Source organism: Nuphar pumila, chromosome 10 (assembly GCF_984573655.1).
Source record: "Nuphar pumila chromosome 10, dmNupPumi1.hap1.1, whole genome shotgun sequence".
Classification (NCBI taxonomy): domain Eukaryota; kingdom Viridiplantae; phylum Streptophyta; class Magnoliopsida; order Nymphaeales; family Nymphaeaceae; genus Nuphar; species Nuphar pumila.
The window spans coordinates 100,520,498-100,538,319 of NC_143258.1; the positions used below are offsets into that span (position 1 = coordinate 100,520,498).

Genomic DNA, 17,822 nt, shown 5'->3' on the forward strand with positions numbered 1-17,822 from the left:
ATGCCTCTAAGCCGGTTTAGAAGAGAAAAAAGACCAATGTTGTAAAAATTGGTTTTCCAAAAAAAGATAAAATTGATCCAAATTGAATCAAATCTTCTCAAAAAATAGAATCAAATCAGATAGTTTTGTAAATCGGGCCATTTGAAAGATTGATTCTTTACTTTAGTTTTTTATAAATATATTGTTTAAAACACTCAAGTGGATCGATCTAGGATAGCATCCTATCGATGTAGATAAGAAATTGCCCGAATTGACCCCTGTTTCATTTCGACAATTCAGATCGATTCTGATAATGAACCCAAATTTAGAGTTATTGTCAAAGAAAGATGTTATAGACTTGGGTTTCCCAAAGCCAAAGTTTAGTAACCCAAGTTTCGGTATGTATCATCCAAATAAGGCCTAAAGTGTGTTCCCTCATATGGATGTAAAGCTACCTTAAACAGATGCATATCCCATCCATTCTTCCTCCTCCTCATCTTCTTCTCTCTCTCTCTCTCTCTCTCTCTCTCTCTCTCTCTCTCTCTCTCTCTCTCTCAAGAGAGTGACGATTAGGGTAAACTAAAGACTGCAACCTAAGCAAAACCAATGCCATGTTTTCTTTGCACCCATGATGACTATGCTCGAGTTGTTTAGATTTCAAAAGGGGGCGTATGTGATTCACCAAATGGACTCGAGTCATACAATATCTTCAGTTGTCAGAACCTCCTTATAAATGGACCCTGCTGGACCCGGACCATTTGTGTCTAGACCATGCACTGGTTTGTAAATGCATCGGGGTGGCTTGATGAAACCCAGCCCGTTGACAACCATAAGATGATCTTAGAACTAACCTTTTATTCATAACAGAAAGGTCCGTGGATTTCAAGGATTTTGGGCAAGATCTTGTGTGGTTTGGAGTCAATACTTTTTTTCATGAAGAATGGGGAAACCACCCCGGGGATCAGAGACATTCACCGCTATGCCTGTTGTACTTATGGTCATTTTCCCAACAGTGTAAACCTACAGCGCCACTAAACATAGCTCACCAAAGAACTGCTCGCTTTTTGAACTTCCTATCGCCAAATTAGAGAAAGGAGGAAACCTTTCTGTGACACAGTCTATTCAAGACCAATACGCAGGGATGACTTATTTATATTTGGTTTATCCCCCAGATTTTGCAAGATTTTCTTATTTTGGATAGTCCAAGAGAAAAAATCCCATCACTAACCGCACATTAACTGACCTCTAGTGGGTAAAACCTTTGAGACCCACCTGTCCACAGAAGGAAAAAAACCAACTTAACCTTGCAGGAATGGATACCACCCATGAGTTTCGAACTTATGACGTCCTGTCAACTTTGTGACATTCGCAAGTTGCTCTTGCCAGATGAACTGAGCCCACACACGCACACACATACACAAGATTTGGTAACACCCATTTTTTGGCCAAGTCCCTAGCAACCTTAGTGGAAGCGGGGATGGTTAAATCTTGGAAAGATCATACCCCAAGACTGCCTCCTGTGGAAAGTTTTCTTCCACTGTTTAATAAACTGGTAGGGATCCACCTAACCTAACCCCAGCTTTCCTATAAAATAAAAGTTTATGATTCAGCCGTAGGGTGAAGCACACAAGCATGAGCCATAAAAAAAATTACTTTAAATTAGGAATTCGATTAAAAATAATAAATGTGAAAACAGACAAAAAGATATTAGATACAAAATGGTTGAAGAAATGCAGATCAAAAGGACTCATAATCTTCTTGAATACCCAGAACCTCCGCACTTCTTGCAAAGTATCAGACCTAAGAAAAGAAAACCAAGCATGCTTCATTTCACCGGCAACAGCTTAAGAAGAAATAAGATTCAGAAACACGAAATATGCACAATTTTTTCTCCCACTAAAAGAAACATTTGTATAGAATCTCTGTTTGGAGATTCTCTTAAGGGGGGTTTTCTGCAGAAATGCATAGGCGCCTGTGCCATTTCTTCAGCCCCCCACAATGCAACACAAACGTGGAGACCATTTTACACGCTGGACCCCCTTCCACGGATTCAGTTCCCCCGTGTGTGTGTGTGTGTGTATGTGTGTGTGTGTGTGTGTGTGTATGTGTGTGTGTCTTCTGTGACATGCAAACGGCCCCCTTAGGGATCGTTTGTGTACCAAGGAAGAGGGCTCTGTGGAATCCTCTTCCGCTGAAAAGGAGTCAGATCATGGGAAAGGATACCGTAGAAAGGGGGTGGTCCATGTTGAAAATGGGGCTCCCTTTCCGCTAGGAAAAGGCATCCCTTGTTTGCATTGCCACGGAGCCGCCCGCAGAAACACATGGGTTCCCAGGTTTCTGCACCATGCAAACTCCCCCTTAACAGAAACCAAAGCCAATTAAACAAAAGAAGAAATTTATATAATCAGTTGTAAATAAAGAAAAAAAGTACAGTTTCTACGTTAAGCATATCTAGAGAAGTATATCTGTAACCAAAAATTACTAAATTATCCAATGTCTTCCAAATTGTAAAATTTTTCACAAATCAGAAAGGTAGGAACTTCATAGTTTTCCAGTTGAAAAGAAAAAGTTGCATTTTATATAAAATTCTAACTCAGAACTTTGGTTTTTGTTTTCGAAAATGGCGCCATCCGTATTGGATCAGCACTCATCTGTCATGCAGTAATTACATGTATGATATTACAAAATATTCAATAAAATTGTAAACAGAAATAATGTGCTAATTGTATAGATATGCACGCAGGCGTGTTTGTCAATTCACATGCGGCTATGAGAGCATGGAGGTATTCCACTGATGACATGAAAAATGAGAGGGTGATGTCATGAACTAACAAAACAAAAGTTAGAGCTCCCACCAAATATATTGCAGCTTCCAAATATAGGCAAAAGAAATTGCCTATCAACTTTGGGATGTATAAACTGGCCAGGCAAGGGAAAACCCTCCCATCACTGATAGCACATTTGCAGTCCTCTGGTTGGTAAAACCCTTGAAGTCTCCCCTGCCCACCAGGGAGTACACTTAGCTTCAGCCTTGCAGCAAGGAATGCCCCCTGTGGGTTTTGAACTCATGACGTCTCATCATCTACGTGACGTTCAAAAGTTGCCCCAACCAGATGAGCGGAGCCCTTGTGGGCAACTAGCCAGGCAATGTTACCGGTTTGCATTTGTAGTAAACTATAGGATGCAAGGTAGATGGAAGAGAAAACATACCGGCACCTTTGCACACTCGACAGTCAACCAAGCTAGTCTCTTGTTTCATCTTGCCATCATTACAAAAGATACACTTTGTGCCACCTGATCCACAACGTTGGGACAGAAATTTTTAATTTCATAAATTGAAGACATTTAACATTTGGAACTACAATAGGAATGAGATACAGATGGTATATCCAAGTTAATCACTATAAGTCGCCAATCGTCTCAAAGAGTGCAATAGTGAAAAGCAACAACTAAAACAACTTCAACACATTCAGTTATAAAGGACAAAGACTCCCAGAGAGCTACTGACATGGATTCATTTTTTTTAGGATACTCAACAAAAAAATCAGAATCTATGGCAGTAATTCTAATTTAGTTTAGAACTTTAGAATGAAAATGAGAATCCCAAACGAGTTTCACATGCTACACACACATATTGCCCCCAATACTTAAGGTAAAAAATACTTTTTTTTGTTGTTACTTCACATGAAACAGCAGCAGCAAAACTTTGTTGTTACTTTTTAAGGTTAAAAAAAATCTTTTTTATATCAGACTAAAATTACCACATTACCTTTTGTTACTTCTTGAAAATCTTGATTGAATTTTACTTTCCCCTTAAAAAGAACCTACATTACCCCAAGAAATAACAGTAAACTTCAAAAAATTGTCACCATTTGAGGTGCAGTTGATAATTTAATGCTAGTTGAACACGAAGGCTTTAATCATCCTTAGATGGCACGAGATGATAATTTGGGGATAGATGAGGCTAAACTTAACAGCACTTCTAATTTATAGCTACACTTTTTGATAGGCCAATATCAACAATTCTGCCTACCCATGGGAGCATAAGGTTGATCTTCAACACACTGCTCGCTGCTGAATGCTGCATTTTGAGTCTTTTGCATAAATGCTTGCTATTATGTGCATTATGTGACAACAAACAAAGCACCTTTCCTATCAAGTTGCAAAACCAACTGCACCCCCTCTTTGGTCCAAAACAATTAGGAGGGCCAGAAACATTTCAGTTGTGGATCTACTTTATGTACAATATAAGCTTTTGAACAAGCTTTTCTCTTATGATAGAGAAGAACACTTGCATTTCAATATGGCAAGGTCTGTACTTAAGTTTCCATCCATATTGATATAACATATCATATTTTCTTTAAATTACTAACATGGCACCAAACCCCCCCTACCTTAACCCTTCTTTGAACATGCCTGATAGTTCTAGGTTATTGAAATGTTGATTACCCATCCAATCCGTCGAACTAATGACACAACTTCAAGAGATACTGATTTCAGAACGAATAGACTTCCATCATTTATTAGGCTCAGTTAATTAGGCTCAGAGGTGCCAAATGTCATCTTCTCTTAGCAACAACAACAACAACAACTACGCCTTCATCCCAAAACAATTGGGGTCAGCGATATGAACCAAAAAAGAAATTCATTTTGGGTCTTCCACATGAATCCTTTTCCTCCAATCATTTCTATCCAACGCCATGTCCTCGGTGAGGTTCAAAGCATTCATATCCTTTCCTATCATCTCCATCCAAGTCTTCCTAGGCCTACCCCGACCTCTTTTAACTAATATATTTTCCCATTTCTCCAACCTTCTAACTGGAGCATCATTAGGCCTTCGCCGAATATGTCCAAACCACCGTAAACGATTCTCTCGCATCTTATTTTCAATGGGTGCAACACCTACCTTCTTACGTATCTCTTCGTTCCAAATCTTATCTTTTATTGTATTTCCACACATCCATCTAAGCATCCGCATCTCAGCTACACTCATTTTTTGCATATGATGTCTCTTGGCAGCCCAACATTCCGTACCATATAGTAAGGCGGGTCTAATAGTCGTCCTATAAAACTTTCCCTTCAACCGCAATGGCATTCTACGATCGCACAGCACTCCAGTAGCACTTTTCCATTTCATCCACCCAACCTTTATCCTATGATTTACATCTTCTCTTAGCACCATTAAAAAAATTTACATATTACCAATATGAAGGACATTGTAGACAAGCACTTTCTCAAGAATGTTTTTTCACAAGATAATCAAACAGTTACTACAGCAGTTTGTGCCAAAATTAAGGTACATCCACAAAAAACTAATGCCTTACAACCTCCCTCAATGTTTTCAGGTTGACAACGGTTTATGTCCCAGTATAAAAGATGCATTTTATTTGTTGTCATGCAGTAAGCAGAGTTTGTCCTAAAGGTTCAGAGACAAGTTCCAACCCTTACAAATAATTGAGCCACCAATGCTTCAACAACGATGGTATGTAGTAGTGACACCCGGATTGGTCATTGCAGATACAGAGATGGAACTACAGGAATCAACCTTGACCTCATCCATCCCTCGAAACAATAACCTACTCCATCTAATACTAACCCTATCATCGAACTAGCTCTGGAAATCTGAAGAGGCTAAACAGGAAATGTGATGACTCAGTTGCTCTCACAAAGAATTGAATGAGAATAGTGATTGTAATTTCTCAAGATTAAATAGGTAATCACATATATCTCAAGTGAAAGTAAAACAAAACATAATCAGCACATAGTGTGTCCATGAAATGGAATCAACAAGAACACCTCAGAATTCTTTGATTCCTAAAATATATTAGAAACATTCCAAGACGATAACATGTTAAAAGGGGCAGCTTAAAATCACGATGTGGAAACAGCAGCAGAACGGCTTATAGATGTTGGTCTACTGACCCCACTCCAACAACTAGCGCAGTGAAGTCATGACAACTTCTACCAGTACAAGGAAGTTCTTTCAGACGCAGATGATACAAATTTCCATAAGACACTGCAGATTATGCTCTCGATATGATTTCCGGCATTCCACATACAATGTATGAATTATGAAATAAAGGCAATAAAAGAAGGAAACAAAAGCTAAGCAGCACTGAACCAACAAATACCAATGAATTATGAACAATAACTTATTGATTTTCATACACAGGCTAGCAATTCAACATGCATTACCAATTTGCTCCATAAGGTAAACTGAATGCAAAATTCAAAGAAAGAAATAATAGATAAAAAGGAATTTACCGTTCCCAGCACACCGCTCACATGGGACTGGATCTCCCTGCAAAATTCACAAATAGATTCAACAAACAACAACAACAACAACGACAACAGAAAGAGTACAGACTATTGCAATTTCCAGAATTTCAAGTCTCGGAGTAGCTTTCAAAATTAAGTCACATTGACTCATAGGCCCATCTTGGAAAGAAAAAACACAATTTAAGCACATAATTCCAGATGTTCAAATCCGCATCAGGACTTCCTAGTCGAACGATCACCATCTTCTCAACAAAATTCAGGCTTTGTTTTCAAGTTCTAAAAGAAAGAGGGACCACTCTCCTCAGTTCAAAGGAAAGTAAAAACCAAAACGCGGTCTAATACCAATCAAATTCTCACTCGAATTTCGCTCTTTGCCGCGTTAAAAACCCCCATCAAGTCACGGCTACGAAATTTCACTACCTTGAGGCCGAGGAATAGGGAGAGAGCGATGGCTGCGAAGACGCTAATGGCGACGATGAAGCTCTGCGTATCGAGAGGCCCGTCGAGGAAGGCGTTCAGCAAAAGAATCGGGTGAACGAACGGCGTCGGAAGCGCGGTGCCGCGCCCATCTCTGCAGAGCTTCAACCGTTCTATCTTCAAAGATCGTTGGTGAGAAAGAAGCCTCGGATGGACCGAGCAGGAGGAGAAGGGAAAGGAAGGCGAAACCGAGCGAGGAGAAGAGGGAGAAGAAGAAGGGATGGCGTGCGAGGGAGACGGAAGAGTCCCCATCGGCAAATTTGGGGACTTACGATTCGTGGGGAGACGCTTCCCCCATGGCTCTGGTTTAGGAGAAGGGACGAAGAGGAGGAGGAGGAGGGGGGGTTTCGTGAGGTTAGGAATCGCGGCCTATCTGAATTCTGAAGGAGGGAAGCCCGCCACATAAATTATAAATACCCCGACTTCAACCCGAAACGAGGGATACTTATTTGCAAACGACGGCCACCTTTCTTGGTTATTGCGTTTCACAGCTTCTCGGCAAAAAAAAAAGATCTCGGGATAAATTAAAAAAATGTTTTTCTTGAGAAAATCTGGGTAAAGTATCGGTATATTTAAATTCTAATGATATATCATAGAATTTAAAAAATTTGAGAAAATTTCAAATTTTATAAAAGGATCTATAAAAATTCACATTAATAACATGATAATTATCGCAATAAAAAATGGTATTCTAAAAAAACAGGGGATATTTTGAAAATCTCGTGGATTTTTAGAATCTCATGATAAATTTGAGAGATTTTCAATAAATTGCTGAGATTGCCGTCTGTCTTCTTCACTCACAAGCAGAGCTGGGAAACAAGCCACGCCTCTCGTGGCTCGGCTTCAGCTCTGAAAGAGCTTGTTCAAACTCTTAAATTAGTCTTGGCAAACCAGGGTAACTGGAATATGTAAACCAATGAAATATGTAAACTGACATGCATCTAGATTTTCATAGATTTTTCATTTTTTTCTAAAATTTCACTGTCCAGATGCAAACTAGATGTTTGGTTTTATAAAAACAGACTCTTAGATCATCCTATTATAATGTATAAGAAGAATTTTTTAAGATTTGAAAATCAATGGGTCAGAATTTTTGTAAATATTCAAGCATACAAAATCATATAACTTGAATTGATTAGATGATTTTGTATGCTTGAATATTTCACTGTCCGGATGCAAACTAGATGTTTGGTTTTATAAAAACAGACTCTTAGATCATCCTATTATAATGTATAAGAAGAATTTTTTAAGATTTGAAAATCAATGGGTCAGAATTTTTGTAAATATTCAAGCATACAAAATCATATAACTTGAATTGATTAGATGATCCAATAGTTGATTCCAAGAAAATTGAAGGTTAGATTTGCAAAAAATCCTGTGAAAATTTGGGTTCATTTGCTGGTTTACATATTGTAATCTCCCTGGCAAACCATACATAAGTAAATAGGTGTTCTACTCTGCTCAGCTTGTGTAAGCACATTAAATACAAATAAATATATTTTTAAATATATTTATATTATATAATAGATGTAAAACAAATGATTAAAGCATTTGACCTGTAAGCAATAGATTTAGAGATAAAATCTTATTGCTTCCAGCTAAGAAACAATTTTTTTTTTGTAATTAATTTTTTATTTCCAGGAAACAATGTTTTTTTTTTTTGTAAACAAGCTAGCTCGAACTCAACTTATTTAGTGTGGACTCATCATTAGTTCAAACTGAACCCAGTTAGGCCATAAGAATGAACAAGCTTGACTCGTTGGGTTTGTTTACCAGTCCTACTCACAACAAAGAGAACCTTGGTCTATAGTCATGGTTTGCAATTTATTGAATATATCAACACTTTTCAACACATTTTTTGCAAATCCAACCATGTGGATGTGCTTGGCATGGTGAATTTGCTAGAAATCAACCATTGGATCGTGTATTTTTAATGAAAAAAATATGATTTTGAATGCTTGAATATTTATGAAGATTATGAGCCATTAATTTTAAAGTTTTTAAAAAAAATATTGTTCATGCATCAAAATAAGATGATTCAAGAACGGGTTCTTATAAAACCAATAATGTAAATCACATCCATACAGTTAGATTCAAGAGAAAAGAAAAAAAAATCCATGCTTCACACATTAGTTCGCTTGAACTCAAATCAAGCTGGAAACTTGTTTGAGCTTGAAAAATCTCAAGCCCTGATCAGCTAAGTTCAAGATGAAAGTATTCAGATCTATACCAAAAATGCCAAACACCCATCAACCATCTTATTCCAAGCCCTATTGTCATCGCTCGCTTCTACAATGCCTGTTCCTGTCTAAACTTTAACTTGTTCCGCTTTGTTTTTAAAACTCTTATTTCATCCCCCCCCCCTTTTTTTTTCTTTGCAGAGGCATAACACCAGGATCCGTTTGTTCCATTCCTATGGAACGAAGGGCTGTTCACAGGAAGGAGGATAGATTTCTAAAAAAAAATGGCCAGTTCAACATTTCCAAGAGAAAGCTTTCAAGCGTTTCATATATATATATATATATATATATATATATATATATATAGAGAGAGAGAGAGAGAGAGAGATAAAATGGACCTCAAAAAATGTGCTTTAAAACTGACAAGGACAAGAAAGTGGACTGGATTGGACCAATGTTGTCAGAATCAGTATCGGGGCTTGAATCGATTTTAAAAAATGAATTCAGATTCCAGACCGAATAGAGCTGAATGGGCTATTTTTTTAACCAGCAGATGGCACGTGTCAATAAAAATTTAAAAAATATTTGAAACCCTTTTTAAAATATTAAAAATAAGCCAAATCAGCTCGTAGTGAATCGATTTTGGACCGATCCAATATGACTGGGGCTTAATCTGTCGATTTGCAAGTTGGGCTCTCTCGATTAAACAATGAAAAACTAATGCATTTTTTAGCTTCTCCACAATTTAGTTATGCACCTAACAATTAAAGAATACTTAGGTGACAATTAAATTTTTTTAATTACAATTATATTCCTTTAAGACAATAGAGGACAAAGCGCAACTTTTTATTTTCACCTTAGAAAGAGTAGAGATGAAACAGACATGGCTAATTAATTTCATTTCCACTTGCTATGGCTAAAACGTGTGAAAGTTAAAACCTTTAAAAAAGCTGACAAAGTAACATGGAGTAGTGGGGTGGGGCCAGACCATTTGACGAGCAGTCTAGGTTCAAATCTCATAGGCATCACCCAATGCGCAAAGCTGAAGCTTGGCGACTCCCTAGGGCCGAGGGGTAAGCCCTCGGAGTTTTACACTGACATGGACAGAGACCATAAGTACGGCTGAGCCAGAGCTGCTAGGTCTCGGCACCTGGGATGGTTTATCTCAGTAAAAAAAAGCCCATGACACATTACGTCCAAGGATTCACATCATGTATTATTTTGCGCTTTCCTAATTTTCCATGCTTCACGAGCAACCATGAGAGCAGTATTCTTAATATTATGAAAATAAAATAGTTTTTCATATTTATTTCAATAAGTTCAAATAGTTATTCGTATTTATTTCAACATATAGTCATGGCAGAGAGGGGTAAACGTGATTTCAGCATGTTTCACTGAAAGTTTACAGTTAAAACAACTTAGACTGCATAGAGACGGTGTGTCGATCAAAGCAGCAACCGCACCCAGAAATCTTCACCGTTGTTGGAACAGGAAAGCAATCACCATTAATGAATGAAGCCGAAGACATGAAAAAATATGGATCACATAGCACCACAAATACCGTAAGCACTCTCTAATAGAATCCAAGCGCATGTTTTGTCTGCGAGTCCCAAAATTCCCTTGCCTGCTTCAGCGCCAGAGATCGTTCCATGCTTAGCCTCTCCTTCCAGTATTCTTTACACCTGTTTCGGAACGAGTTATCAGTAATCCTGCTTAAAATTCTCTAGACAGCTAAATGGCAAGAACAGTGGCAATGTGAAACCTCACACCACCAGCCTTGCACTACAAATATGTCGCATAATTTATGAAATAAATAGCTTAGATTACTATACCCATTTATTTATGAAAGTGAAGATGAAGATGTCACCTGTTCTTGAGAAGCAGGTTGAGTTCAACCATGTGTACTGAATCCTTATAAACTCCAACCTACAAGATGGAAAACAGTGTTTTCAAATGACAATATCAAAATCATCCTTAAACCTCCCCCAAAAAATGCTTGTTCGATTTGACAATAGACCACTGCAGAAACTTTGCCAAGCAAGCCATTTTAGAAGCTGTCCAGTAACCTGAGATCCTAAAGACTTTTGGGTGCATTTGAATACCTCAGATCACAAATGCGTTTGAGATCCGAGGAATAACTACATAAGTGGCATGAAGATTTTGCCTCTCAAACTAAGCCTATGGTTACAGGATTTTCAAGAGTTTAGCCTCGCCTGAGATTTAAAGAATCACTTTTTTCCTTGTGCCACCCATCCAGTATACAATAATCTCATTCTGATCTTTCATAATTAATTCCCAGAGAAAGAGAGAAGCCAAGTTTCGGCTTGTCTCCAGAGAAAGACAATGGTCTGAGCATTCCTGTGCAACAGTAGCAGTCTCTGACTTAATTTAAAATTGTCACTGAAGACTATCCTAGAAAACAACACAACTTGCTAATACACATCTCTACTGCTTATGGGTCTCACTCAGTATAGTTCTTTCGAAACTCGGGAATCTATTTGCAAACTCTATCTGCCTTTAGCTTGTTCCACAACTTTCTCTGGACTTTCTTTATGTTGAATGAATTCCAAACCAAAACTACATCTTATCTACCCCTGGTGAGTTCCAACAAACACCTAAAATTAAGTGCAAAATAAGCACTCTTTTTCAGCAAATATTTGTACTTAAAGTACTACTACCATCAATTTTCTCTAGTCAAGATACCCACCTTTTTGGCATCAGAAACGAGGGCATGCTCCAATAACTGAATTTATAGTTTATGATGACTGCAGGTTGACTTGGCTCACTATTTCAATGTAATGTCACATAGGTAAGGGTACAAGACTTGGGGTACGACTATATATATATATATATATATATATATATATATATATATATATATATATATATATATATATATATATATATATATATATATATTGTGTCAAACACTATACAAGAATGGAAAGAGATGACACTCTATGTGGGTTAAAACAGGTAGTGGATCAGGTCAGATCCAAAACTGGTCTGACCCATACCCAATAAAAGCACAAGTATTTTGAAGTACCCATGTTACATAATTTCAAATATGTCCAAAAGTGTGAGAAAACAAGGAAAGGTATCATCAAGTTCCGCAGATACATTAGCATCTTTGTTTTTGAAAAAAAAAAGGATCTAATGTATTGCGCAAGAGTTGGTTATGCTACTCTATAAGGGCAAAACATGGAGTGAGAGGACATAGATGTTACGTGTGGTATCCACACCAAAATTGTGAATTGACTGCTTAATATATGCATGAGACATTTCAACCTAGGGAGAAAGAAATATACAAAGAAGAAAAAAGACGAGGGTCAACAAGAAAGGAGAAAAGGAAGGAGTTGAAGGTCTGAGTACAAATGAGACGGATCAGGTCAGGGTGGACCCCCTAAGGGATCCCTTGGATGCCGTTAATCTCAAGGTGAATGACATCCAAACCATCATGGGTGGTGAACAACATCCAAATCATCATTGGTGGAAATCCCATCTCTTGGATGGGCCCCAGCCTATTTTCCAATGTAGTTCATGCTCCGGATGAATGACATGGAGGGGTTTAAAATGGACAGATCACAAACAGCCATTTGCATGCTTCTGATGGGTGTCCTTCATTTTCAAGATGGACATTCAAGGCACCAACGCTCCCAACCTGATCCTCCCTCCGTCCAAATCCCCACTTCACATGTATGATCGTGGAGTTAGCCCTACCACTAGGAGTTTGGCAACCCAAGATTGCCGCGACCCAGCATCCTCTGGGCCCGGTTCACCATTGCCCAGGAGGAAGGGCTGGACAATTATTATTAGTAGTAGCAGAAGGCTAGTAGCATATTACTGTTTCAGCTTTTGTTATTGCATGGAGAAAAAATCTACTTTTAAAAAATAAAAAAGTTACTTAGGACAAAAGTGAGAGAAAGTAAAAAATGGATAATGAAAATAAAGAAAAGCAAGATAAGGAGATGAGCAGAGTCCACAAAAGTTAAGGCACAAAAGCAGGGAACACAACCAGACAAGGATATTTCATATTTATCAATTGATTTACAAACAGAGGAAGAAACCATAGAAAACGTTTAGGTACCTGTTGGATGACACCTAAAACCCAGTTAACTGGGTTTTGGTATGTTTGGCTGACACCAAAACTTAGTTGAAACCTGGGTTTTTGCCAAAACTAAGAGAAAAAAACCCTCCCCCCTGAGTTGGAAAGTTGGAAACCCAGTTTATCCGGGGAAGGGTTATCCCAACCCCCAACAGCCCCACCGACCTTTCCCACCCAAGCTCTCTCCTACCTGAGTGCAGTCCAGCCATTTCCAGCCAGGCACTGGCCGGACCGGTACTGTCCAATGGGCGAAGTACCGGTTTGGTCATTTTTCCAGCCGGTGCCTGGCCGGAAATTGCTGGTTGTTTTAGTTTTTTTCCGATTTTTAGCTCCACCATCCATTTTTCAGCCGGTGGGTGGCTGGAATTTTATTTTCTTCTACTTTTTACATTCCGACCATTTTACAACAACCTATTGGCCAGAAAATAGTTGGGATGGTGTCACCCGGCCAGGGCGGCACCATCCCGGGCCGGTGGCTGACTGGAAAATGGACAGCATTACTTTTTAAAAAAAAATTCAAGTAATGGACAAAAACCTGAAAATCACGTTTTTGGTCATCCAAACAGTTTAAAAACTTGGGTTTTTGCCAAAAACCAAGTTTTGAGCAAGGTTTTGCCCCCCTTGTCATCCAAACAGCCCCTTAAGCAACGACAAACTGCTTGCAGTCAAGAGATACCACATACAGTTTACTCAAAGTCTCAAACTAGAGCAAAATGAATGGGACTAAAAGAAAACAACACAAAATTGTTAGATACTTATTGTTGTAAAGAAGATGGAGAAAATTTTGGGAAATACTCATATATCACATATGATCAGCTGCAATATGAGTAATGCATCTGTAACCCAAAGCAATCTATGAGCCATGTTGCTTCAGAAAACACATTTTTCCTTACTTTTCTTTTTGTTTTACTGTTGCTAGTGGGAAGCATGGTAAGGAACCCTAGGTCTCAAGGTCAAACTCTAAACAGCTTTGAATTCCTATTTCAATTTGGGGGCTCATGGGTCAATTTATGCTTTTCTTTGTCGGCAAAAAGGTTATTTTAAAAACTTATTGTGAGAACTTTAAAGAAACCTCCCTAATCTCATTAAGAAATTATAAGTTATATTTATCATCTTGGTGTTCTCTTCCCAAAAGATACATGGATAAACTTAAATTAAAATTAGAGGAGAAAAAAGCTACAGATAATAGTTACAAGATTTTGCAGAGACAAAATAAGCAATTAGAAAAGCAAAGTCAGCATATATTGGCCACAGACGTTTGAAAAATCTATCCACTTTTAAGTGGAAAAATCAATATCTGATAGTGTTAAACAGAATAAAATAAAACAATATTTACTTACAGATCTGCAAATTGGACACTTTGATCCAGGAGGTGCAACCTTAGGCCCATCACAAATTAATACAGAAGCTGCAGAACAAACACAACCCTTGCAGAATAGGTGTCCACATCCCAAAGCATAAGGATGGAAAAGAGTATCCTGTAAAAATCCAAACAACAGAAGCTTAGCACAATTGGAACAGTCTTACACGCAAGTGCACCTTTTCCAGTTAAAAAGTAGAAGGCATGTTGTTCTTTCTTTTAAAACTAACCTAACTGCCTACTTAATTGTTAACAAAGCATCATGAATCTAGGTTAATCTTCTCAATTCTTCATTTGAGGTGAACATAAGATATGAGTACAATCTTCCTTCATACAGTAACTGCAAGCTAAACTTACCAAGCAAATAGTACATGTCAGGTTATATTCAAGCTTGATCGAATCGGACAGTATCAATGTCAATGCAGGACCATTGCCACTCAGATCACATGAGAATTGTTGGAAGAAATCATCCCCGGAACAATTGCAATTCAAATAGAAAGCACCTAACTCCATCATCCAGGGTGACTGTAAAAGCTCAATCCGCTTAGCTTGCATCTTTGTCTTGAAGTTCCTGCCATTGACAGAGCAGTGAACCTGAAAAAAGTAAAAGTTACAACATCTACAGTCTACAGGTTGCATTGAGAGAGAGAGAGAGACGTAAAACATACTTTATCATATTTCTTCAGGATCTTACGAATGGCCATTGCATTCATAAGGGCATAATCAATCAACATACGCCCTTCTTGAATCATGGCTTCCTGATCGCTGAAACAATGACAAAGTCGCCGTACGTAACCCTGAAGTCCAGTCGAATCATGGAGATGGAGAAGGCGCCTCACTCGGGAACGAAAACATCCAACTATCTCATGAGCCTCTCTTGTAAGCTCAGAAAAGAAATGTTGATCGCATTCTGCGGATAAGCACCCCATTGCGTTATCAAATTTTCATTGTACGCCAATAGTCCAAGCACTATTACACAATTAAGTTGCAGAAAACCATATGTCACTAAAAATTGTAAAACAAACTAATACACCAACAATCATAACAATTGAATAGGCTGCATAATACCCTCAATCTCACAAAATTTTTGTTGAGACGGAAAAGAAGACTGCAGTTAGCGCATTAGATTGATCAATCAGGGGACGAAAAGAAGCCCCAAAAGAATCCTAGTGCACTGATAAGAGATGAGCAGGTGTCTCTTCTCTTCTCTGACACAATCACATCGATCAGCAAACAACCACAATGTAGTTGAAACATAAATAAACTAATCTGCCACAAAATGCGAAGAATTGTCAAAAAAGAAAGTGCAGCAGACCATAAAAAAAAACTGAATTAACAAGAGACAAGCATGTTCGCTCTTCTACACAATCGTCTTCATCAGGAAACAACAACATCCAAAATCAACCAATCCGCCATAAAAACCCCAAAAAACAACTTCTTAATCCAACAAATGAAACCTAAGAGTCGGGAAGATATGAATTATGACAATAGTTACAATAAGAGAAAAAAATATTTGTATTGACACAAGCATACCGGGACACGAATTAAACTGCGGAACGTTGTTCTCGTCCTCCACCGAGTTGGCATTGATCGATCGGCACCTCGAGCAGCCCTTGAGGACTTTCTTCAACCTCTTGTACTCCACATGCGACACCTTAACGAGAAACCGCTCCTGATCTCCGTGGAGATACTCAGAGAACGCCTCCCCGAACTTCATGGCCGAAAAAACGAGCGCTCTGTTTTATTTTCCTTCACCCTGCTTATTCTCCTCGAGAGAAGCAGCAAACGAGACGTTCGCGGGCTCTCTGCAAGGCCTAGCTCTTCTTCGCGACGCAAAAAAAAGGAAGGATTTTACCGACGCTTCGGCGCTCTTTCCGCGAAAAACGGTAAGATCTCTATACGGCGAACCGAGAAGGAATAAATTCGGAATCTCTCTGTTTCCTTCGTTTCCTTTTCAGGCCAAAACAATAAATTCATTACGCACTCTGTTCCGCTCGTTGCTCTACAAACTTTAGGCTTTCTATACGAGAATCGAGGAGCAATAAAGGGAGGAGTTTACGAGTACGCTGCTTCTGCAAACCTTATAGATTGTAGCGCAAGCTTTGATTCTCGATAAAAAGGAGGAATCTGGGAACTCTACGCTTCCTTCCTCTGCAAAACCCTAATTTTTTCCCTGGAGATCGAGAACGGATTACGGGGAAGAAAGTCGGGAACCCTACGTTTCTGCAAAACCCTAACAGTCTGGGAGGGATGGAGGAGAGAGTATGGCACCTTCCCGAGGAAGGAGACGACGACGAGGGGATTCGAAACCGTGACCTCAAATTTGGCCGGAGAGGCTTGGAGGAACCCCGCAAAAGATGGGGTGTCCGGGTTTTGTCGAGTCGGTGGCGACGGGCGATTGCATGGAAGCGGTGGTGGGAGATTTTGAAAACTTGGCGCTGCCCGCGAGAGTCGCTCTCCACGTATGATAGCACGTTATGGACGGTTGCCGGGGACGTCTCCGCGTTAAAGGTTGCGCGTTTACGTGGGACCCACCTTCGCCTCTCCCTCTCTCTCTCTCTCCCCGTAACTGGCACACCCTCTATGTTCAATCTCGACCGTACATCTACATGAAGTGTCATCGAGATGGGAGCATAGTTGGCAAAACTCGGCCACCTCGGTTCGGAACCTAACCGAGTTACAACTCGGTTATGAACAAACTCGATCGAATCACATTTTGACTCGGACCAGTTTTAGTTATTTTTCAATCTCAAATAGTGAAAATATCATTTTTTAATATTTAAAAAATTAATATATATATATATATATAAATTGTTAAGTTATGTTTATTATTATATATAATAAATCACACATAATATGTTATTTTTTATTTTTATATCATAAATTATATATTTATTCTTTATTTTTAATAAACTAAATAAAAATTCTTGACTTACTCGAGCCACCAAGTTGTATGTGGCCAATCCAAGTCCCATTTCAACCATGGATGTGAGTAGCATTTGAGCCTTTGTTTGGGAGACGGTAATTAAGTTGATTTCAATGCTCTCTTTGGGAGCTGGGGTTGGGGGAGCATATCCAGTGATCGAGTTAGAGTACTTTACAAATTACTTATGACACGGGTAATTAAACGGATTTAAGGCTCTCTTTGGGAGCCGGTGTTAAGCACAGCAGATCCAGTAATCTAGCCCGAGTATTTCACCGAGAACTCAGGACATACAAACCATAGAAAATCTATGCATGCAAAGCAGTTTCTATGTTTTGTGTGATCTATGCTCAGGAACTATCACCTAGCCATGTCTTGCTGTTAGGATGGACATGAGAAGGGTGACAATGGGAGTGGATATCCTCGTAGAGGTGGAGTTGAGATCCACCACTTGATCTCCTCTTGGATCTCTCCTCCCCATTGCAAAACCAAGCCAAAATGGGTGAGACCAATAGGTTC

At 38.9% G+C, this 17,822-nt stretch overlaps 2 protein-coding genes across 2 annotated transcripts; both read right to left on the reverse strand.

Moving 5' to 3' along the window:
- Positions 1 to 1,619: 1,619 nt before the first annotated feature.
- LOC149827587 (uncharacterized) lies at positions 1,620 to 7,111 on the reverse strand. The gene is made up of 4 exons (XM_090018175.1): positions 6,679 to 7,111; positions 6,244 to 6,280; positions 3,190 to 3,273; positions 1,620 to 1,779 (listed from the first exon to the last, which is right to left on the reverse strand). Exons 1-4 carry the CDS (start codon positions 6,985 to 6,987, stop codon positions 1,727 to 1,729), a joined length of 483 nt encoding a protein of 160 aa, XP_089874301.1. The 5' UTR covers positions 6,988 to 7,111; the 3' UTR covers positions 1,620 to 1,726.
- A 3,089-nt stretch (positions 7,112 to 10,200) lies between these two features.
- LOC149827588 (putative E3 ubiquitin-protein ligase BAH1-like 1) lies at positions 10,201 to 16,097 on the reverse strand. Its single transcript, XM_090018176.1, has 6 exons — positions 15,914 to 16,097; positions 15,049 to 15,290; positions 14,738 to 14,974; positions 14,361 to 14,498; positions 10,783 to 10,841; positions 10,201 to 10,597 (listed from the first exon to the last, which is right to left on the reverse strand). The coding sequence occupies exons 1-6, from the start codon at positions 16,095 to 16,097 to the stop codon at positions 10,489 to 10,491; spliced, it is 969 nt and encodes a 322-aa protein (XP_089874302.1). The 3' UTR covers positions 10,201 to 10,488.
- Positions 16,098 to 17,822: the final 1,725 nt, after the last annotated feature.

Bases quoted from the DNA above. Each gene is read 5' to 3' on its own strand.
- LOC149827587 (XM_090018175.1), bottom strand. From the start codon at position 6,987: ATGGGGACTCTTCCGTCTCCCTCGCACGCCATCCCTTCTTCTTCTCCC. The intron at 6,281-6,678 runs GTAGTGAAATTT...TGAATTTTGCAG, and splicing joins CCCTATTCCTCGGCCTCAAG to GGAGATCCAGTCCCATGTGA. The intron at 3,274-6,243 runs GTAAATTCCTTT...GTTGTGGATCAG, and splicing joins TGAGCGGTGTGCTGGGAACG to GTGGCACAAAGTGTATCTTT.
- LOC149827588 (XM_090018176.1), bottom strand. From the start codon at position 16,097: ATGAAGTTCGGGGAGGCGTTCTCTGAGTATCTCCACGGAGATCAGGAG. The intron at 15,291-15,913 runs GTATGCTTGTGT...GCTTATCCGCAG, and splicing joins GCAGTTTAATTCGTGTCCCG to AATGCGATCAACATTTCTTT. The intron at 10,842-14,360 runs GTAAGTAAATAT...TCCATCTTGTAG, and splicing joins AGTGTCCAATTTGCAGATCT to GTTGGAGTTTATAAGGATTC.